General features: G+C 36.1%; 1 protein-coding gene across 1 annotated transcript in view; it reads right to left on the minus strand.

Moving 5' to 3' along the window:
• Positions 1–23,633, minus strand: part of Ppp1r1c (protein phosphatase 1 regulatory inhibitor subunit 1C) — a 101,105-nt gene extending 77,472 nt beyond the window's left edge. The window contains exons 1-2 of the mRNA XM_051184394.1: positions 23,442–23,633; positions 21,647–21,707 (exon numbers count right to left, since the gene is read on the minus strand). Of these exons, the coding sequence (XP_051040351.1) occupies positions 21,647–21,707; positions 23,442–23,522 (142 nt within the window). The 5' untranslated portion in view covers positions 23,523–23,633. The remainder of the gene's footprint in view (positions 1–21,646; positions 21,708–23,441) is intronic.
• Between the last annotated feature and the right edge of the window lie 734 nt (positions 23,634–24,367).

Below are 24,367 nucleotides of genomic sequence, written 5' to 3' on the forward strand. Positions count from 1 at the left end.
AACTGGGTGTCATTTATAAAAATCGTGGCTGAAGAACAAGGGCTGGTTAAGGGGATAGATCCAAGTTTAAGTGCCAGCTCTACCCTTTGTGTGCTCTACCTCTAGGAACCATATGCCAATCAGGATCATTATTTACTGTCCCTGAGCTCATTTTCTCAGAAAAAATTGGGAGAAAGCTCTGCAACTGAAAACTTGGATGTTTTACCACACTGTCAATGAGTTCATGAGTATTTTGATGTGTCTCTAAAACATTAAAACCAAAAACAGAAGAGTCTTTTTTTCTCTTTCTCTTTTTCTTTTTTGTGAGCCAACTGGTGACTCAGATCCACAAACACATCATACTTAAGATAATTGTTGTTCTTTTAATTCTGTGCAATTATAATACATAAAAAGGTATGATATCCACATGCACCTGCATGAAATGATAAGGCTGTACCCAATAAAGCAGTAGGAATAGCAAAGTGGTCCATGTGTGATATTGTGGAAAATATGTCCCAAAAACATTTGATGAGACGCAACTCATCACATGATATGGAAGGTTAATCCTACCAACTAATGGCTAGTACACTGGGGTGATTATGGGAATTCTTGTAAATGAGGTTGGTAAGATTAAAGAAGCCTCGGGCTGCAACTGTGATGATGTCAAATTTACTTTTTCAAAAAATATCTACTGTGGTGATTTGAATCTGCAGTCTGTAAGGCATAGGCAAGAGGACTGTGATTTTGAAGTCAACCTGAGCTGCACAGTTAAACTGTCTTAAAAAAAAATCAAATAAATAAAAATATCTATCATTTTATGTCTACCTGAAGTTGAGTTTTTATGTATAAGACTGCTGATCATGCTGCTCAATGTCTCACAGGTTAATCCTATTTTGGGGATGATGGGATATGGTTTCTCTGTATAGCTGGAACTTGCTCTATTGATCAGGCTGGCCTGGAACTCAGAGATCTGCCTGCCTCTGTCTCCCAAATTCGGAGTAAAGGAATGTGCCACCATGGCTGGAGCAGGTTAATTCTTTTGTTCATTGTCCTGGTATGCCAATTGTAGATATACATTTTTCATTCCTGTATGGTCTCTACCATTTATCAAGACCTAGGGCATGGTACTCATTATTCATTAACTGACTGAATGAATGAGGGAATAAAAATATAGTTTTGCTGGGCAGAGGTAGGGCATGCCTTTAATTCCAGCACTAAGAAGGAAGAGGCAGGCAGATCTCTGTGAGTGCAAGGCCAGCCTGGTCTGCAAAGTGAGTTCCAGGACAGCCAAGGCTACATAGAGAAACCCTGTCTTAAAAAAACAAATTTTTATTAATATTATATTTATGCTTATATAAATATATACTATTAACATATTAAATTCTGAATAATTTGAATTTATTCAAATGTTAGAATTTTAAAGTAAAAGTTAGTGCTATGCTTTCTGAGGAGGAGACACAAAGGGAAATGAGGCATAAATATGCTTAGTCTTAACAAAATTGTTTTTACTGTGTGTATGTTTCTCTGTCTCTGTCTCTCTCTCTCTCTCTCTCTCTGTGTGTGTGTGTGTGTGTGTGTGTGTGTGTGTGTGTGTGTGTGTGTGTATGCAATGTGAGTACAGAGACTGCAATGCCTGGAGAGGTCATCATATATCCTGGACCAGAGCTACCTGACCAGGGTGCTGGAAGCCAAAGCCAAACCTGTATCCTCTGCAAGAGCAATAGCAAGTGCTCTATCTGCTGAGAACATCTCTCTAGGCTCACAAATCCACTTTTTAAAAGTTCATACTGAAGTGTGATTCACCAATACCCATTCTGAAATTGTGGTTGGTAAAATGTTTACTTTACCTTGTTACTATTTTTATTGTATGTGGTTTATTTTATTCAGCACTGGTGATTCAACCTAGAGCCTTGTGCATATTAGGCAAACATCCTTACACCAAGCTCCATCCTCTTAAGTCCGTTGTTTCACCATATGAGACAAAAGGAAGGAGAAATTAATATACAGTTGAAATGTATTTTTGATTTTATTGCATTATTCATTTATATGTGTGTGTGCATGTGCATGTGTGTGCACATGTGCGTGCGCATACACAATAGCTTGCCAAAGCACAAGTGTGGTTGGAGGACAACTTGCAGGAGTCGGTCCTCTCCTTCAGCCATAAGGGTCTCTGGAATTGAACTCAAATTTGTCAGGACTGTTACCAATTTATTTATCCACTGCATGTACATGCAGTATAGAGTTTATGGTAGGTTATATGAAATTTAAAGTGAATTGAGGAAAAAAGTTCCTCTGACAAAAAATCCAGTTATATGGAAAAGGTGGCTAAACAATGATTAGATGGTTAAAGTGCAGACTGCTTAGGGTAGACCTCAGTATAAAAGTATTAGCTTCAATATATATATATGATACATTATATAAAACATTCATGTATCTGTTCCCAATGAGTTTTTCTTAATAAGTTTATTGATTTATTGTTAAACCAACACTAAGTAAACATGCAAATAAATAACTACTAGAGATGCTGTTGACCAAAATGGAATGTCTGCCTTTAGTGAAAGTTATAAAACCCGTTGGCTTCTCAGGAACTTGACAAAGACTCCAAAGGTGGCTCAAACGCCCAGAGGATGGATAAACTATCTACTATCAGGTATTTGTGATGACCAGGAATTATTTCCCTTGGATCGTGGATGAAAGTCACATTAAACATTAATTCTGTAGTTGAAAATTGGGCTGTGACTCACACAAATATTTTAGTGCTTCACCTATTAAAAAACGACATGAGCTTAAACAGATGCCTAGCTACTTGTAACTAATTACTGATGGGACGATGAGAACAATTGTGTAGCTGGGAAGCTAGATCCCTACAGCTGTTATAAACAATGACAAAGGAGATGCATTGTCTGACTAAATGACACCCTTGGCTTATTGAAACTATAATATAGACAGCTTTCAACTGTGAAAGACAACCAATCAAGCTTATATATAATTGTCTCCATTAGAATTCCTTCTCAACTGGATTTCATATATAAGATGAAAAAAAAGAAAAGAAACTATTTTAAGATAATTATGATATATGTATGTTCACATCATTTTTTTCTCACAAACTTCCCTTAATGTTCACATAAAAATACTATCTGCACTGATTTCAGATGCAAAACAAAAAAAAAACTGTATGTCAAGGAAATTGTACCCATCACAGATGTTTTGTATAGCTAGATTATAGCAGACTTGAAATTGAAACCCAAATAAATCTCCTGACTTTCTATAGGCAGCCTATTGTTGTTGTTTTAATGATACCGTCAATGTTGCTTCACAAAAAGTAGCAGAGGTAAACTGTTCTTATAACAGAAACATGAGAAAATAAGTAATAACTTAATCAAAGAAGTATCTATCTAAATGCTCATTTTGAAGACCAACACAGTGAAGTGCTGAAAGCTGTTACCAAACCAGAAGGAGCCAGGTTAAGCCCCTCGGATCCTGAGACTATCCATGCTTTCCACTTTGATCATACTTCAAGAGATTAACCTTCTTAGTCTATGTAGCATGTCAAATATGTCTACAATGACTTATATGTAGGGTGGGATTTCAACTTCTTTGTATGTCACTCATAATGGCACAGGACTTCAAATGCTTCGACACATCTGCATTTTGAGAGTGCCAAGATATCTGAAAACTATAAAGAAAATTTTCCAGTTGGTGCAAGAGACTTTGTTCCTAATTGTAATCACATTCAAAAATAACACTTGTCAGTCCTGAGAAACCACAAGTGTTCTGTCATTGTGCACTGCCTGGCTACGTGTCACTATTTGGCTCTTTTTCATTTATGTAGTCCACAGTGGTCTTGAACTCACTACTTTCCTGCATCAACCTCCTGAGTGCTGGGATTTCAGAGGTGTACTGTCATGCCAGGAATATTGTTTGGGTCTGTGTATTTAAAGAAATACATTCCACAGATTCTCTACACGCTTTGTAAATATCTGACCAACTTTAAATATACTTTGAGTATCTTTCATTGAATCCTTTTGATCTAAGGAATTAAATACATTTTAAATGTTTCAAAAGTTATAATGAAGATCAAAGTATATGTCTGTGATCTCTTATAAAAGCCAACATCATGAAGATTTAGCTTAGTAAAATCTTAAGCAGCAACAGGTGTTAGTCCAAATTCCCTTTGAGGATGCTTCATCCCTCAATCCATAAAATTCCCATCAACAATAACCAACAAGAACAAGGCTAGGCTGACAGAGTTTCTTCTATTCAAGCAAAAGAAAGAACATTTTCCTTGTTTCAAAGATATCCAAAATTTTAATGCTGTGTTTACCACTACTACTCCGGTCTCTATTGTTAAACATTTTCTTCGTTACTTTCCTGTTCAAAGCCACCCTATGAAGTAGATGTCCTTAATTATATTTTCTGGGAGACAACTGAAGCTTAAGAGAGGTTGAGTGACTTCCCTAGCATGACAGAACTAGTCAGTGGCCATCAAACCATCATCATTTTGACTATAAAGGTTATGTTTTGTGAGTATGGTACACTCAATTACTAAATACTTATTTTTCTAAGATTAAGGTTGAATAGAACAAGTGAATGACAAAATAAATTTTATAAACTGGATATTCTTGAAAAACTGAAAATGGTGACTTTTTTTCATTTTTTTCATATATCACATTTGATATAAAAATTATGTGTTTGTGTGGTGTGAAGGTTGATATTGACAGTAAACTTGACAAGATGCAGTAGGTAGGATGCAGGAACCCAGGGAACACCTGAGAATGATTATCTGGGTTAAGTTAACCTCAGCTGACATCAATGATGGATTATCAAGATTAGGTTAACTGAGTGGGAAAATCCAACATTCCTTGGGCTGGGGTCCCAGGCTGCATAAAAAGTAGAAAGCTAGCTAAGAACCACTGTTTACTGCTCTCTGTCACCTGACTAAAGATAGGGTGTGACCAGCTGCTGGAGCTCCTCTTAAATGCTTTCCCAGCCTGTACTCCCAAAACATGAGCCAAAATAAACCCTTTCTCAAACTGGTTTTGCTGGGTATTTTGAAGTAGTGAGACAAATAACTACTACTAATAAAGAAGTCCTTATTATAAACTGCAGCAACCTCCTAATACTGACTTGGAAATCTCCAAAACTACCAGAATGCACACTTAGATACTTGGAATACATGCTGACAATTCAAGCTTACTTTGCTGTGAGAGCCAGTGGTGAGATAACTGGCAGTAAGGGCACTTGTTAAACAAGTCTGGCAACCCAAGTTCAATCTTCAGAAGCCATGTAAAGTGGATGCAGAGAACTGACCCACGAGCTTGTCATCTGACCTTCATATGTGTGCTGAAGCATTCTCATCCCCACACATGTATTATAAACAAACACACCCACACATCAATAATAAACAAACATGATAAAACTCATAAAAAAGGCTAAAAATAATTGTTCCCATTGGGCTTTGCAAATGAGAAGCTATATTGAACTGAGGTCAAGCAATTAGGTTTAAGCATCCCCCAGAGCATTCATCCATGCATCAGCTGTGCAAAGCAGGATAGCACACCATATATCAGAAAGTCAGCAACACATTAGTGACTCAGACATTAGCAGATGGGAGTAGCTAATCTTACTTGCTTGGCTAATGATATATGAGTGATTACAGTTCTCTTAATGATTAAGAACTCTAATTGTTTCAGGTAATTATATTGAGCCTTTAATAGATACATTGCCAACATATCTAGTCATAATTATTAGGTAAACACACCTTTTTAAAAATAAGTATGTTGAGCTTACTCTTAAAAGGATCTAGTAAATTGGGTTTTAATACCTTTAATACTAGTGACTCCATTATTGAGGCATTACTTCCAGGCATGGTATGAATATTTCATAGGAAATTAGTACAAGAACTATCTTATCCTCAATATCTAGGGTATTATGTTCCTTATGACTCCATCATCCCACCCATTCCACCCCAAGCACTCAGAGTCTGCAACATTAATTCAATCTTCTTTCTTATTGTCACTTCCCACTTTTCCATCCAATAAATCACCAGTTTGACCAATGATTATGCAGACTTTCTCATTTCTATCTAATGTGTGTGAGTGTGTGAGGGAGAAAGAGAAAGACAGACAGACAGAGACAGAGACACAGAGAGATGGGGGAGATGGGGAACCTACATGCATGTGTAGGTGCACTAGCCAGCCATTGCACTCCAGAAGTCAACTTCAGGTGTCTTCCTCATTCACTCTCCACTTTAATTTTTGAGACAGGTTCTGTCATTGAACCTGGAACTCATTGACTCAACAAGACTGGCTGCTTAATGAACTACAAGGATCTTGATGTTTCTACCTCCTCTCACTCCACCTCAGCCCAGCCAGTTGGGATAACAGAAGCATACCACTCTACCTGGCGTTTGCATGCAGGAGATTTAAACTTAGGTCTTCATGTCAACATAATAAACGTGTTATCCATTAAGCCATCTTCCCAATCCCCTCAATATATTCTTTATCTGCACCCACAGAAACCTTTTTAGAATTAAGTTTCATCATTTTGCTTTCCTTCATCAAACATTCACCAAGCTCATAAATAAGAAACACCAAAGTCAGTTTCTACCTGAAACATGGGGAATGTTGTTCATTATTACATGGTAATTATTGTTAGTAGAACAGAAATATAATGGTTTACACAGAATTTATGTTTAGAAAATTGTTTTTATTTTGTTGTCTTATTTTCATCTCCTTAGAGAAAAGATTTAAGGTAGACAATCATATCATATTTTTCCAGATTACTTTATGACATATTTTGAAACTATTTTTCTAAGGAAGTAGTTTTCTTATAAAGAATTAAAAAACTAAAGGATTATTTTTTTTCAGATTTCTTTCATGATGCAAAATACTGAGCTATAGTTCTAAAGACAATGAAGAAATCCCAGACTTTTGCTGCTACACAGAAAAATATAACATTTCTAGATAGAAAGCTGGTTGTACTATATATGGGAAATTAATGACAGGAAGAATGTCAAACTAATTTAGCATCAAAGAACTGGAGCAGGTGCTTGCAATGACATCATTACTCTGCCATATAACAGCAGTGTGCCTGCATCGATAGGCATATGAATAATCACCTGGCCATCAGGAATATATGGATACAATCTTATCAGACTGATTCAGAAAATTGCACAACAGCAGGAATTCTATTAAAGGAAGCTATATATTTGTGTGCTTGCCAATAATTCATGGGATCCAAAATTAGTTGTTTCTTTAGTTCTGTGCATTAAAGAGCAAAGAAAAAGATACAGAACAAGATCCACTCTAAAGTAATTTCTCTCACAATCATAAAGATCTATTTACATAAAAAAATATTACCTGCAAGCCAATCAAATGCACTACCTTGCAAAGAACAATTATAAATGCTTTTGGTATGATACAGAAGTATTGGATTGCCAGCATTAATTTCTAATTTGCTATGAATTTTCTGGTAGGTTATAGGGGTGGGCAGGAATGATTTTAGAAGAATTGCTGGAATAAATGTTTATTTTATAATTCAGCTTTGTGTGACAAGTTCCTGTGTACCTTATCATAGCTCATCAAAATCTACAAAGGGTAAATGATGGGGCAAAAATTAGACCTTGTGACAGATGAATAATGAAAGTAGAGTTGCCACAGTCAAACACCTATTATATAGTATGTCTTCCAGAGCCTCACACAACCATAGCAGAGACAAAGGAATGGCCTGGGGTCTGTAGATGTATAACTGTCTGGCTGGTGTCCATACACCTTTCTGGTTTGTTCTGAGTCTCAAGGTAAGAATAATAATAGATGGGACAAGAAGAGAAGTTCCAATATATACATAAGCCATTCCCATTCTATCAAAATAAATCCAAAGACAAAAATCATAGCCTTCCTATTTAAAATGCTTTAAGCCAAGACAATGATATTTTAATTATGTTTAGATATATAGGTACAAAACAGATGAATAGCTATCAAGATCCAACTATAAGAAGGGACAATAACACAACTTCCCTTTCTTTCTTTTTGTTTATCTAATTGTGGGGTTTTCCATTACATAATAAAATGCCCACTGTTAGTAATTTTTAAGACCATGTTTTTATTAATAATCACAAAGAAAAGGTATAAAAGTCTTACTTCAGAAATAAATTGACATTGAAATAAATAAGTACAGCTTTACAATGCTATATCAAAAAGAATCTCATGTAGCCAAGGTACAAACAGGAATTTACTACTAGTTACTTCCTGAGGACAACAAATAAAATATCGAGAACCTTTTGACGTTACATATTTATGTAAGTAAGAATGTTATGGGATGAGAGATGACCTTAAATCAATTTGTCTGTTTATACTTCAGTTTGTACCAACTTTCCAGCTATTGGGCCATCAATAGCTCATCACATCATTGTCCCTCTATTTATGGCAACAGATTGCTCTCAGAGTTGTTGAGGAGATGTACTATAAGACAAGAAGCTTTGCAAATTGTAAACCAATAGGAAGATTCATCACTAAGAGGATTTTTAAATATGTAGGTGTATTTTAAAATGCCTTATACATTTTTTTTTCTTTTTAAACTACCTTGTTCATATTTTAGAGGTACTTTTGTCCTTTATATCTTAAATGTACTCCAGAATATATTCCTTATTTGGTAACTGTCTATATAAAGAATACAGCTGGCATTTGCTTTGAATCAATGGCTTCGACTGTAGACCTAGACTGAAAGTATTTTCAGCCATCTCTAGGCTCCAGTGTCCTTTATTGGCTGAGTGAAATGGGAACTCTGGGATAGTTACCAAGTGAAATTACCTGTGGTAGAATTTGAGATGAACCACTTTAGCTCAATCATCTGTGCAGTTCTCCTTCACTGAAATGTAAGTGGGTTTCTGGCATTATTTCTTGAAAACCCTTAATCACCAAGGGCAAGTGGGTAGTGCTTATAGCCAATAATGGTGAAAAAATGGATAGTCCTTACTGTGCTTTTGGAAGCACAGTCAGATCAAGCCTGTCCCTACTGGACCTGACGTCTGTGTACATACTGAAATTTATTTTCAGCGTGAATTTCTATGTGGGAAATGAACAGAATTTGTATATTATTTCAACACCCAAAATGGAAAAGAAAATTAAGTGGCACTATTAAGCATAATTGAATATAATTACTTTTCTTCCTTTTTTGTTTGTTTGGTTTTTTTCTTTAAAATCATGTCTCGGCTTTAGTGTAATTGCCAACAATTTATGTAATAAAGGTTCTGTAGACTAGGAAAGAATGAGTGAGTCATTTAAAAGTCAAGATGAGAACAATGTGCAGGTGGTGATAGCTTTTCCTGTGTGCCTTATCATAGCTCATTAAAAGCTAGGATGGATAAATGATGGGGCATAAATTAGAGCTTGTGACAGCTGAATTATGAAAGTAGAGTCACCGCAGTCAATCACCTATTATATAATTATGTCTTCCAGAGCCTCACAAAACCATAGCAGAGACGAAGAAGCAAGACTGCAATCTGCAGGTCCCTTTGATGCTTCTTGTAATTCCAGCAACAAAGCCAGAGGCATGACTGCCATTGTGTGTCCTTCAAGGAAGTGTAAGATTGAGACTACACATCCGAGCCACGATACACATCTACATTCGCTAATTCTGTATTTGTATTTAGGGCTCTTCGAATTACACATCTCAATGTTAAAGTCACAAAAAAAAAAAAAAAAAAAAAAAAAAGTTTGGAAGTTACCATGGAGTGTATGATTTTAGATACTTAACAAGGAATATTGTTGATAAGCAAAAACAATACAAACAAAAAGATAGGTTCTACCTGTAGAAGAGAGTGGGTAAATAATCGAGAGAGAAAAGCCAAATAATTTCAAGGTTATGTGTGTGTCATTAAGAAGAATGCAGATAACATTTATAGCAGCTGTTCTCAGCCTTCCTACTGCTGTGACTCTTTAGTACAATTTTTCATGTTATGGTGGCCCCAAAAAACATAAAATTATCTTTGTTGCTACTTCATAACTGTAATCCTGCTACTGTTTTGAATCCTAATGTAAATATCTGTGCTTTCCAATGGTCTTAGGTGACCTCTGTGGAAAGGTCATTCAGTCTCCAGAGGGGTCACCACACACAAGTTGAGAAGCGAAGCACTGATTTATAGAAATGCTGAATTGCTCTAAAGATGAGGAGTACAGTTACGTGTGGTAACACAGTTCTGTCATTTCAATATTTGGGGATCTATGGCAGAAGATTTTCAAGGTTGAAGCCAACCTGGGCTGACAGAAAAACCATATGCCAATTAAAAGTAAATGAATAAAATAAAAACAATGGTCATTCACTTTCAGAAGGTCTGAGCTTTATATATATATATATATATATATATATATATATATATATATATAGTTATAATTACATCCTAAAACAATACTAACAAACAATGAATACAACTTATTTTTAAATTATCTTTTTACACTTTTTCCCTATTTGTTTGTGGTTTTATGCAGAGGTTTGGAATACATATATGTGGTGCATATTTATGCTGGCAAACTAACCTGTGCATAATGTGCATAGGTTATAAGATGTCAGATGGCATGCATGTTCTGATTTGTTCCCTTGAGACAGAGCCTCTTATTAACCTTTTTATGGTAACACAGTCCTTCAATCTCAGTACTTGGGAATCTGACCTTGGAGTTAGACTGGGAGCAAACAAGCCCCAAAGATCCCTCCGTTCCCAACTCTCACCAAAGTTGGGTTGCAGGAGCATGCAAACTTACACCTGACTTTGTACAGGGGTGCTGAGGAATCAATTGAGTAAATAGTTGATGGCAGGACTAATTGAGTTTGTTATCTTCAGCACCCCAAATAAACCACAATTCCAGGAGGGTAGGAGACTGAGACAGGCACATCCCTGCGACTCGGTGGTAGAAAATGGTAGAAAATATGGTAGAAAATGAATGACAAAAACACCTATATCACTGAGGGTAATTATTTTAAAACTGAGTTTCATTAAAACTGCCCTAATTCTTCTCTTCTGTATTGTTCATATATATATACATATATATATATGTGTGTGTGTGTGTGTGTATAATTATTTATGTATTCTTCTTGTTTATTTTTGCAACTGCATTTTAATTACTTTTCTCACTTCTCTTTCCTGTCTCCACACCATCGCATATGCAAGCAAGGCACTAAAAATTCATATGTGAAGAGTAAGATTCTAAAAATTATTTTCCATAGAGATAAGAAAGTACCCCCAGAGAATACAGGAAATAAAAAGTCTAATTTTCTGTTTTATCTCCAACAGTATTTTCTTTTAGTATTATTGCTAAGTTTTTATTGTAATTACATTAAAATCAGATTATCATTATATTGCCCTTTGATGATGCAGAATTAGGCAATTATATTTCAAGATACCATTGTTCAATCCTCATTGTTCCTGTGCCAATTTAATCTAAATAATATAAAGTCATATAGCTATGTAAATGATGCAGAGAAGGCTTATAGATACAGATGTAGCATTTCACAATATGCTGAGATCCCCTGAAAATTAGGGAAGATCTGAGAGGAAACAGTAAAGTCTTCACACTTTGGACACTTGCTTTGGGGAAAGGGTTTCCCTTCTACGTCTGACTTCAAGTAGCCACCCAACTCTTGAGCGCTTGAAGAATACTTTCCAAAGATCTCAAGATAATGTGTTTCTAGAATATTTGTGTCTCAGAAGTAATAGCAACAACTTCAAAACATGAGATAGTATGTAGATTGATTATGAAGGCATCTTCTAGTAGCTCTAAAATTTGTTTTTTGATTTAATTTCCCTTGTAGGCTAATCTAATTTAAAAACTTGAAAAGGTTTTATGTTCTTGAAGTAAACTAAAGTTCAAATCTCATCCTGAGATAAAAAAGTAAAATCCTTCATTTTTAGTCCCTGGTAATCTCTGCTGCTAAACTGTGCCTGGAGGTGCTTTGTATGATTCTCTAAAATTCTTATATAGAAACAGATAAAAAGATAGAAAATCCCAAGCCTTGAAGGCTTGTTTCTGAGCATTCTCCTACCAAAGACATTTGAAAGTCATACTTTTCAATAAATTACCCACTTTGTTAGATCCCACCACCATGTCAACCCACCAGACCCTGTCACCTGAACTAGTATAGGTCTACTAGTTCTATAGTTTGGTGGATTTGATCATCAACTTGAAGCAATTTGAATGATCTGTGAGCAATTTAAGACTTAAACTTCAAATTGAATGTGAAATTTGAAGTATAATGGAACCTGACAATAGTGTCATCCATGCTTATAACAATGTAAACACACACACACACACACACACACACACACACACACACACACACACACACACAAAATGGATGTGTATTTATTTCATGAACTCACACCAGCATTCTCTCAAATGACCATCTGCAATCCTTACAATGGTAGTGGATACATTGAAGTGTTCTAAAGCTTCCTCACTGATAAGGTCTTAGGAAGATGAGCAGATTCCTTGTAGTAACACAGGAAGATAACCTCCATCAGAGATTAATGCCCCACTTCAGCAGCTTCTGCAAACTCTACCCATTTACATCATCAAAAACATGTTACTATCGTTACTATAAGTCAAACACCTCTTCTCGGAACCACAGCTTATTTACAACTTTAAAATACAATCCTAAAAAGGTCCTATGGTGGACATTCTTGTGCCAAGGTGAAATACATCGCATTTTTTTTTTTTTTTTTTTTGCACACATGCATTCTTCAGCCCTGTACTACGAGCTCCACTATCAATACTATATAACGTCAAATTATGACTATGTCTCATGCAAGTTTCCCCATGAGCATAGTGATGGGGACATGTCCATTTTAACCCCTAGAGAGTAATGTGTTCTCTAAAATGTTGGAAAGGTTTATAATAAATTTGCGGATTTTCAAAGTGCATGTAAATTTACTGGCTTATCAATATTTAACAACTACTCTATAAGTGATTTAGAATAAACAATAAAGTTTAGTTTCAGCCTCATCTTTAAACACTTAAAATTAAAAGATAAAATGAAACCAAACATATGCTTACTAGAAAAGTGAATGTGATAAATAAATAAATGAATTAGTTGGCCAGAATTAATTTTACCACAGTTTTAACAATTTGGGCTTATATTATTGTAGTTATTTCCTTTTTCACCCAAACACACTTATCTCTGTCTTCAAGACTACCCATCCTTGGAGGATTTAGAACTACAGACTGATTAATGAATATTTACTGAATTAAAGTATACTATATATATATATATGTATATACGTATATATATGTATATATACGTATATACATATATATAGTGTAAAACAATAAGAAGTTCTAGAGAGAGTGGGAGAATATGTTAAAATAACATTTCAGACAATAGGTCCAATTAGACAGGGCTAGCTTTTAAAGTTTAAGTGAAACTTATCCTGCAGTTTAAATATGAGAAATTGGTGGGAATTATGGAGACTGATTCACACAAATGAGTCAGTTGGGCTAGAGAGATGGCTTAGTGGTTAAGAGCACTGACTGCTTTTCTAGAGGACAGAGGTTCAATTCCCAGCACCCACATGGCAGTTCACAACTGTCTGTAATTCTAAGATGTGACACCTTCACACAGACATATAGGAAGGCAAAACATCAATGCATATTTAAAAAGAATAAAATAATAGAAATGTATAGTTTTTTAAAAGTTCAGGATAATTCTCCTTTATATCATGAGTTTGAGGAAAGTGAGTTTGTGATCCAGTGCCAAAAGTAAACAAATGAATCAGTGTAGAAGAACTCTTAGAAGGTTGGCTTAGAAGAATCACTTCAAAGAATCATAGAAAACAACCCTGGTAGAATATAAGGCAGGGGATGATGTATGAAAGGAAGTCAGAACAAATGAAGTGAAGTTAAAAATTAGCCATTAGCCAGCAGAGGGTTTCAGGGGTGTCAGTAAAGGGCACACACACACACACACACACACACACATATATATATATATAACATCACTTGACTCGCTTTCTTCACAATATTAAATATATTTTTTATTTAGAGTCAAAAGAAGTTTATTAGATATATGATTATTGTTGCTAATAATCTTGATATTATTGTAGACAACGTTAGAAAGTTAAGATTGGATAAAGAAAATATGGTACATTTATACAATGGAGTACTACTCAGTGGGGAGGAAAAAAACAATGGAATCTTGAAATTCACAGGCAAATGGATGGAACTAGAAGAAGCCATCCTGAATGAGGTACCCAATCACAAAAAGATGAACATGGTATGTAGTCACTCATATATTGATATTAGACATAGAGCAAAGGATTACCAGCCTATAATCCACACCTCCAGAGAAGCTAGGAAACAAGGAGGACCCTAAGGGAGAATTACATGGTCCCCAGAGAAGGGGAAAGTGAGATCCTGAAAAATTTGGGAGCACAGGGGTAGGGGGCAGGGAGGTAGGAGAAAAAGAAGGGGACAAGAGAAGGGGAGAAGAACAATGGGGATCAGGAAGACTGAATCAGTCAGAGGAAGTATTGAGGGAGCCATTATAGGTTTAAAGAGAAATCTGGCACTAGGGAAATGTCCAGAGATCAACCAGGATGACCCCAACTAATTATCTAAGCAATAGTGGAGAGGCTGCCTTAAATGCTCTTCTCCTATAATGAGATTGATGACTATCTTAAATGCCATCTCAGAGCCTTCATCCAGTAGCTGATGAAAGCAGAAGCAGACATTCATAGCTAAGCACTGAGTCGAACTCCTAGAATCCAGTTGTAGAGAGGGAGGAGGGATGAGCAAAGGGGTCATGACCATGCTGAAGAAACCCACAGAAACATCTGATCTGACCAAGTGGAAGCACATGGACCCCAGCATTGGACTGAACCAAGTCTCTGAACGTGCCTGCCAGTTAGAAGGCCTGGGCAGTCTATGGGACCTCTGACAGTGGAACCATTGTTTATCCCTAGTGTACAAATGGATTTTGGGAGCCCATTCTCCATGAAGTGCTACTCTCTCAGCCTAGATACTTGAGAGAGGGCCTAGGCCATCTCCCAAATGATATGACAAACTTTGATAACCCCCCATGGAAGGCCTCATCCTCCCTGGAGAGTGGATGAGGATGGGATGTGGGAAGTCATTGTGGGGAATGGGAGGATGGGAGGGGAGCGGGAACTGGGATTGATATGATATGTAAAATTACATTGTTCCTAAATTATTTTTTAAAGAACAAATAAACTGTTAAGAACTCAAGTTCTATTTTATGAAACTTGTATTTGCCAACAAAGACATACACAGTTGAATCAATACTGCAATATAGTGTATATAATAATTTTTCAGCTGTGTATACTTCTAATAGATTTTAAGGTATTAGACTTCTTCTTCCAGAGGAGGCCTTATCCTTTGGTGACTATTTATGACTGCCTAAGAGGATTCAAAACCAGCAGTTATTCTTTAATCATAAATATGAGAAAACAAGCTTTCTCAGAAGTGATAGAACATTGGAAATCTTCAGGATATGCTTGGTAGTCATCACTCTGCAAGTCATTTTTTCATGCTTCAATATTCTCTTTAGAAAGAAACTCATTCCAAAGAGATAAAGTATACACCCAGTAGCTCACTAGCTACTGACAAAACTGGAATTCAAGTCAGGGCCATGCCACAGCCTGGCATCTCTGTAACATGTAGTAAGTATCCTTCATAGGTGTTTTCATCTTCAAGCCACAAGCAGAAAAACATACACTAAAAAAGAGCTGTCAATCCACCAATAGTCATTCTATCATATTTCCCTAATTATATTTTAAACTCCACATAAAAGGTGAATGTGTGCTATTTATTCAAAATCAATAAAAACTATCATCTTGTCAAAATAAACTTGAAGTATTTCTTTTAGTTATTTACCCATTCATTTGTTTAATTTGAATATTATATTCCTTCATCTGAATACTTATAATATACCTTGGCATTACTGAGAATCAGAATTTGACTTTGACTCGACCTTTCCATTTGAGTGTACAATTTGGATGTGCAGGCTGAATAATGATGAAAAAGTAAGTCAATCAATTGCAGAGTGGTTCATTTTTAAAAACAACCTACACCATTTGTCTTTAAATCTTTCCACATGGTTTGACATCCCATAGTGCATAAAAATAAAAGCTGCTGAAGAAAGAAAAAAACATGGACATCTCTGACATTTCCTTAGGAATTAGTATCAGATAACTCTTGAGTGGTCTTCAAACATTGGGTTTGGGATTTTCACTGTAGTCAATAATGATAAGGCAAGATAATTTCTGAGAAATCAGTGGAGATGGTAGATCAGGATAAAATGACATTCCCAAAGAAGGTAAGAAAATTTAGAATGAAAGCTATCATGTATACTATGAACCAGCATAACTTTTATTTGAACACAAGTAATTCTAGGTCCTTGGAGACAATTGTCACCTCTGAGTCTGGTTTGACACCTTACTCAAATAGTCAAGTTACCAAGAAAATTCTCATTGTCTCCCTGGAGCTTTCATTCATGGTGTCCTTTTGACGACACAGCCATTCAATTTGAAAAACAACAGGATTGCCACTAACAGGTTCATTCACAGAAAAGACTATACACTTTGACTTGACAATGCTGCAAAGCTCCCCATTAATTCTGAACAAGGATATTCATGAGAAATCACCCAAAATTCCTGGGGTTCCTTTGTGTTTGAATGATAGCATGTTTTCTAGCTAGGATTCTACATATGGAGCTTTCAAAATCTCATTACATGACTTAGTTTCAGAGTCATAAAACATATGTCTTGTTTATAAGTCACCTTCTTTGGTATACAGAGCGGCACTGGCTTTCTTTTCAGTTTGCAGAGCCACATAGTCCCATATGCTGGGACACCCAGTTCTCGCCAATCTCTCGACTTACTAACAGGATTGAAAGGAGATGGCATGTTCATGAATACTGCAGCTCATAAGTTTCATATTAACTAATTTTAGGACCCCAAGGTATATGATAATACCTTTCCATTTTAATTCCTATTTCTAAGATTATTTAGGAAATAGAATAGTCAAGAGAAAGCCAACTTTCCACAAATTTGGCTTGGTAGTAAATTCAATAAATACCTGTCCAAATCATTTTACATTTTATTTCTAGTCACAATTTTAGATGTATAATAAGCTTTTAGAGTCTTGGGTACTTACCTAAATCTTCACTTAGCTTCTTGTAGTCAATCATGTTTAATAGGCCTACAGCCCATTAAATATAATTGTAACCATACAGCCTCTGCTTAACAGTAAGTGGGAAAGAATGGATGCCACAAACCTTAATGTTCACAAAGCTTGGTTTAGACTGGCTTTTTACTGGAAAACTGTGTTCAGCTCTGGGCTCAAAATGCAGAGAAATTGAGGAGAATTTGGAAAAACTTCACTAAAGCCCTGAGTGGTTCTGGGAAATGGATACATGCTGTAGAAAATGACAAGTAATTTTTTTATGTGTCTATATAGGTGAAAAACAACTTTAATAAAGAGAATAAGTGAAGGTTTATTGTCAATTAGAGAATTTATATTCAACTTTGTCATAAGAAATTATTTTTTTTACCTCTAAAATTATTAAACTTGGACCTGAAATCCAGATATAATTATGTGTTTTTCTCTGAGATGCGTAAAATGGAGCCGTCTCAGGGAGCTGAGATGATTTACGTCCTTCTGTAACAATGTGGGATGAGACTGGGAGTATTTTCTAAACATTTTTCTCTTCCTAACTCTTGAGTTCTAAGTCTGTGGATTAATCAGTTTTCTGTTGCTGTGAGGAGAGATTCATTTTCTTAGATGGCTTTACAGTGATCTCCTAGCCCTCCTGTTTTGGACCTCTGGTAGGGTAAGGCATCATAATAAGGACATTACGCCTGTATCCCTGCTTCCTTCCGGAAGGTCCTACTTCCACTAATGGTCAAGATTTGAGTATGTTGGGCCTTTAGGGGACATTTAACATCCAAACTGTAACATTCTTGTAGCAAAATACACAGGCTTATGTCTGTTTAAAGACAAACAATGTTCCATAAAATCCATATACAAAGTGGAATAAATTACAAAAGGCAGCTGTCATTTTTTGCTGCATTAACACGATTTGTGTGTGATTCCAGATAAAGCTATAAGGACCACACCAGTTGACCACAGATTACAGAAGAGTAAAAGCTAACTGCATTTACTATAAGAACAATAATAACATTCTAAGATACAACTTCAGGGAAACGGATAAGCTCAAATAGAAGGCAATCTGAAAGTACAGAGAGAGAGGCAGTTTCTTCAAAAGTCACTCAAGTTACAGGCCTGAGAAGGCAGGGAGAAGGTGACATTTGTCTTTGATGATTCCCGAAACTCAGATCTTATGCTTTGGGTATCTTCTTACTGCCACCTGACTGTTCAGAGTTATATCTGAATGCAAGTACTTTGACTCTTCCTTTTCTACAATAAAGATACAACATTTTCTATTAGCCTTTTTTATTCCTATAATTTTGAATTAAATTATTTGCTGATCAATGTCAAAGGGTAGTATAACTTTAATAGTTGCATGTCTGTTTTTGTTTGCTTATTTGTTAGTGAAGAATTGAAGGGATAGTTTCTTGCCATGTTAGTCAACATTAGGTGTCTACCTTTTCTGTGCATTTAAAATATCATATGCAAAGTATTGAACACATGAAACCACTGGAGTAACACGTTAAACACAATCCAGTCTACTGTTCCATTCTGATATATGTCAGAATAAGGAATGCATATGTATACTTATGTCTAAAATTAAGCTAGTCTTCTAAATATTCTTTCATAATTTACTATTTGTGATAATAGCAAATAGTAATAGCAAAAGAAAACTATGCCTTTTATTTAATCATGGTTGCCAGTCACTAACATCACACTGAAAATAGTTTTGTTCTAGTATTAAAGACAACTTTTTATACTGTGAACAATGTAACCCTGGTTGACCAGGTACACCTTATATAGTTCAGGACAGCTGGAATTCAAAGCAAGCCTATCTTAGCCTTCTAAGAGATAGGATTACCACAACCAGATAAAACAACTCATCAATTATCTATCTATAATGAAGAATATAGCTTTCTTTGCTTTATTTATTTACCATAAATAAACATTTCATAGATTTGAATCTTAAGCAGTATTAATGGTATATAATCTCCAATTATTACATGGGACATTTCAGTACATTGAGAATTGTTTAGTCCACCGCCATGGCCATACCACCACCCTGTACAACCACCATCACCACCAGCACCATCACCCCAGTATTTAAAGCTCCATTTTTTGTTTGCTAAAGTACACTGCTTTTGAGGGCACAAGAAACTATTGTTTGCAAGGTAGAAGCTCTTAGGAAATGCTTTACAAGTGGCCAAATGTTTGTAACTAAGAATTGTTGCATAAGACAGATATTCTCAGGGCAGATGTGAACAATGAAATGTGCAAACTTGTAATGAATCTTAAGTACAGAATGCAACTTATGAGTTCTCAATTACATCAGGTAACAATGATCCTTAATATTTGTTTTGCATTTTTAATGATTTGGTCATTGAAATAGCTCCTAAAGTAGAAAAATGGACATTATCATATCTGTCTGATACATGATACCCAGTATTATAGGATTTATAAATACCAATAGCCAAATTTGGTTGAGTTTTAACATCTTTCTGAGGAATCTGACCTCAAGCTCTTTCCTCAGTAAATACAGAATCCAGGTCATATCATTTTATTAGGAATAGTCTCAGAGTTAGGGCTTTTGCTGCAGAATCTAACACTCATTCTAAATATGGTTCACATGCATACTGATGGCAGTTCTATATACAGCCAGTCTTTCCATAAAGAAGGATAAAGACACAGGTAGATAAGGTCTTCAAGAGACACAGCTCTGTGTAAAATGCTTCACACAGTCAATTTCTCTCCAATGGCACTCACAACCATAGAGAGGGGCAAGGTCAACAAGGGAAATAGGAAACTACTGGTTGTAATGTCTCCTAAGTACAAGCTTACTGGGTCAAAATGAAATCTTTTCCTGGGATATCAAATATACCTCATTTACCAAAGGAAATAGTACAGACAAATTTACCTAAACACTACTTTTCCCTGCTTGTATGAACTAAAGGGGTCTATTCTGTGCAATGAAAAACCAATGTTCAAGGCTAGTGCCAGGCTATAGGGAAACATGGGCTCTGGGGTCAGAAATGCCTTTGGAATGCCCCATCTTTAGTGAAATAATATCACAAAAGTCACTTCACCTCTCTCACACTCTCCTTTTGTGTAAAATGGTCCATGTTTAGCATTCCAGACACATCACGTACAAAGCTACAAAGACCAGTAGCATGGCCTTACTATGTTTAGATCATAAAAACAGTTACATAACTCTGATAGTTAATTTATAGTGGTTTGAAGGATAGCTGTGAGTCAAGCTGGACATTATTCTATCAGGAAGCAAATCCCAGGGTATTATGGAAATGTTTGCTATTATGAGTAAGGTATGGATTGAAAATTGCTATAAAATCACTTACACATTGAAAAAACTTAGCCATTGAACTTATAAACTTAAATTTATTTGTAAGCTATAAACATGCAAGTATGTGTCATGAGTACCTCTTATTCAGCTACATATAAGTTAATACTTAATAACCTAGGTGGATATACTAGAAGATGATTTTATGATGCCATGCACTTCAGTGCTTAAGGATCAAATTATAATGCTTTGTTCTCAGCACAAACAATTTACTTGTCTCAGTGAGCTGTTAATTTTCCTGTATTTAGACATAATAACAAATATTCTATGAGAAATTTTCTTTGTCTTTGTGTTTCTCCAATTAGGAAGGTTCCAGAGAAATCAAGGACTATTTTATTGTGACATTCCTAGAACAAATCATTCAGGACTTAGAAATAGATATATTATCTTTCCATTATTCAAACTCTTCTTTTTGTTTACAGACACAATCAAATGAACAAATGAACAACAACAATAAAAACAAAAACCCACTGTGATCTGCTAAGTTACAAATTAATGACCTTTCCTCATCTGCTTATATTTCCAGGAGCTGCCATTAAATGTAAGATGAAAATCACTTCACTCCGTACGTAAGCTTACTGTTTGTGTATTATAGATCATGGCTCTTTATCAAGACTAATAATGCAGTTTTACTTTTTACAGGAAATGGAAACTAAAACCTTGACAAATGGATGCAAGCATTTGAAATGGCTCTCAAATGAGCAGTGCTGAAAATTGATCTGGTTCCTTGTCAATTGCATCATTCAGAGATGGCATCAGCAGCAAGGCTGCTGCAAACACTGGCATGCGGCCCTTCCCATGCCATAAATAAAATCCCACTCTGCAAAAATATAACCATCTCCAGGTCTGCAACTTGAACCTTGAAACCTAATTATGGAACATTTTACCAACTTCATCAATAAGGTCTGGACCAGGTTCCACATAAAGACACAGCAATCAGTACTGATAGAACATGTTATAGCTTGTCATTACCAGTGTGTCATCCTAGAAGACAGTTGGCTGCTGACTGAGACAGTTCTTAGGATATGTATTTCTGATTTTGTTTTTGATTCCTTTTAGCTAACTGGAACCCTAAGCTGGAACTTATCATCCACATCATATTGTTTTCTCCTCTTTAGACAGTCCCATCAATAGGAAAGACATCATGCCTCTTTACCTGGGGGGTTATGCTCATTGAGAATCACAAGCGATGCTGGTGTAGGTCTTCTTTTCCTGATCTGTGGACAGCAAAGGCACAGTTGATGTCAGAGTGAGAATGAGACACTGGCCTTCTACAGCTTGAAAAGCTGCCCACACTCTGCTTTCCCCAACACACATGAACAAACTTCTAGAAGGAACATCATGAATGCTCACTATATATTTTAGAGCACAGGAAGCTAGCTAGAACTGCCAGGTATTACTAACACCTTTTTTGTTCACAAAGTTACATTTCCAAAGGAAAACATAATAATAGTTGTATCATCAAAATACACAAGTGAAAGTAATCTGCTGTAAAGTACAAGGCCGGCTTTCTTATTTTAGTGACTGTGGTAAAGTCCCATGATATTGGCAATGAAATCATGGTCCCTTGCCATCATCTAAATGAATCAAAAGGAACTTGGAAGCCTCAAATTTCTACTATATACTGTAATTAATTTGTGAATGAAAGTTTTAGATTTCAATTAGTATGACAAAATTTGTACTTTCTAATACTTAGAACAAAGCGGCAGGTCAACAAAAATCCAGATCTTAGAAAAATGTGTATTTTAGTTCTTTCAGTCAGGGTTAGGGTAATCAGACTTAGTGGGTTAGAAAGAATAAAAGGGAGAGAACATGACAGTAAGAGAGCATATTAGTGGGTGTTAATAAAATGGGAGGGGGGAACTATGTAGCTACGATTAAGATATATTTTATATGTGCATGAAATTGTGTATAAATAAGTAAAGGTTACTCAAAAGTGTAGAAGAAGAAAAAATAATATATATACTTAATTGAAACTAACATTTGGTGGGTCCAGCTCCTTGTTATAAGAATTACAGGAACATGTTATTACTAGACTCTCTTGCTTCAGGCAGCCTTTAGTCATTCAATGTATCAGTTCATAGTTAATTCCCAGAATATTTGTCCATAAAGGATAAGTGTACAAATGATGCTGTTCAAGATGGAAGCAATGCTCAGGTTAGTAAACAGAACTGGTCAAGTTTATATTTATCTGGTCCAAATCTGGGTGGTTCTACTATCAAAGTATCATATAAAGTAAGACTCCCGGTGTCAATACTTATTTTTAAGGCTTTGTACCAACTATTTAAAACAGGATTTGGGGATCTTCTGGGTTTTAAGCAATTAATGAATTAGACTGGAGTTCCATTTTCCTTGCTATTCACAAAGTACTCCATATTTGTTTTTATGTCACATGACATCTTTTAAGTGGGTCCATTGTACCCAGAGTTTAAGCAAATATGGACATGATAACAGTTAGAAACCAATAGCCAACATAGAAAAGGATACCAGAAAAAGTAGTGTATTATTTTTCATATCCATTGCTCATATGTAATATACAACTATAGTCTAGGATATGCAATAAAAACACATAAAAATATGACACCTATAACTCTAAATTTACATTTCTTTTTATTTTATAAATAAAATAGAAGACGGACAACTTTTGGTAATTTTTCACACTTTCTCTAAATACTGAAACTGTTACTTTAAGAAGCTGAAGCCAGCACATATTGCTTCAGACCAGAATGTCTATTACACTGGTATTAATTCTATATAGAATGAAGTGTGGCTCAAATCTTAGTCAATTGTTCCCCGGTGCACCCCAAACACAAATGCAAAAGCAGACTCGTTTCTTATCCTAAAGTCACAAAATTAGGCAAATGCAGAAAGCCGAGACCCTTTCACCTAGTTAGAGCGTGTGCCCTTATTGCCCAATATCCAGAAATTGCTCCCCATCCGCTCCTCCTTACCTGCTCTGCCGCCTCTGGAGCAATCTGACTCTGGAATAAAGGCACAGCAAATTGTATCTTTTTGGGACTGTTGGGCTCCATGTTAATGATGAGAATAATACAGAGTGATGAAGCACTCCAAAGGACAAACCCCAAGTGGTATCCGGAGTGTTCCTGGGGTACACTTCACCAAGCCACACACGGCACTTTGTAATAAATCTATGTAAGTCCAGCCTGAGAACTGAAGATGTCTTGGTTTGAGCAACTCCCTTCTTCAGTATCCAGTAATGCCTGGCTTGCCTGATCCCCCACGAATCTTTTGGATCCTCTCAACACAAATGAGAGAGGAAGAATAAGCTAATTGTGTCCCTGTTCACTAACACACATGCCAAGCTTTCACTCAGCAGCTAATTGAAATTGCAATGCTAGCCTTGAAGGGCCTGCTGCCCTGGGATTTAAAAGAAAGGCTCTATCCACTGTACATTACTAACCGGCTGCTCAAAAGTGCAGCGTAAGCTCCCTCTGAGCATTACAGGGATGGGTCATTCATTATTGATGGACATAAAGCAGGAAGTTTTCAGAGCTGGGGGCAGGGCCTGGGTGTAGGATCATGTCATTTCTTTGTAGCAATTTCTAAGTCAGACATTTTTGCCATTTCACACTCAGCCACCACACACCACATCGATGAATGGCTGTCAACAGTAAGTCACGACCAATAATATCACCCATATCTGTGCTTCAAGAAATGGTTAGGATAGCACTGCCCCAGGGCTGAGCAGATCTTAGTTCAAGTTCCATCATTAATACCTATGGCCTCGAGCAAATCATAGCATATGTCTAGGCCCCCACCCTTTCGATGGAAAAGGGGGAGCGTTAGATTAGATGACCTTTAAGCTCCCATTCTCTTCTCATATTTCGTAAGTACAGGCCATGGTTTTAATCTGAGT

Source organism: Phodopus roborovskii, unplaced genomic scaffold (genome assembly GCF_943737965.1).
Source record: "Phodopus roborovskii unplaced genomic scaffold, PHOROB, whole genome shotgun sequence".
NCBI classification, from domain to species: Eukaryota; Metazoa; Chordata; class Mammalia; order Rodentia; family Cricetidae; genus Phodopus; species Phodopus roborovskii.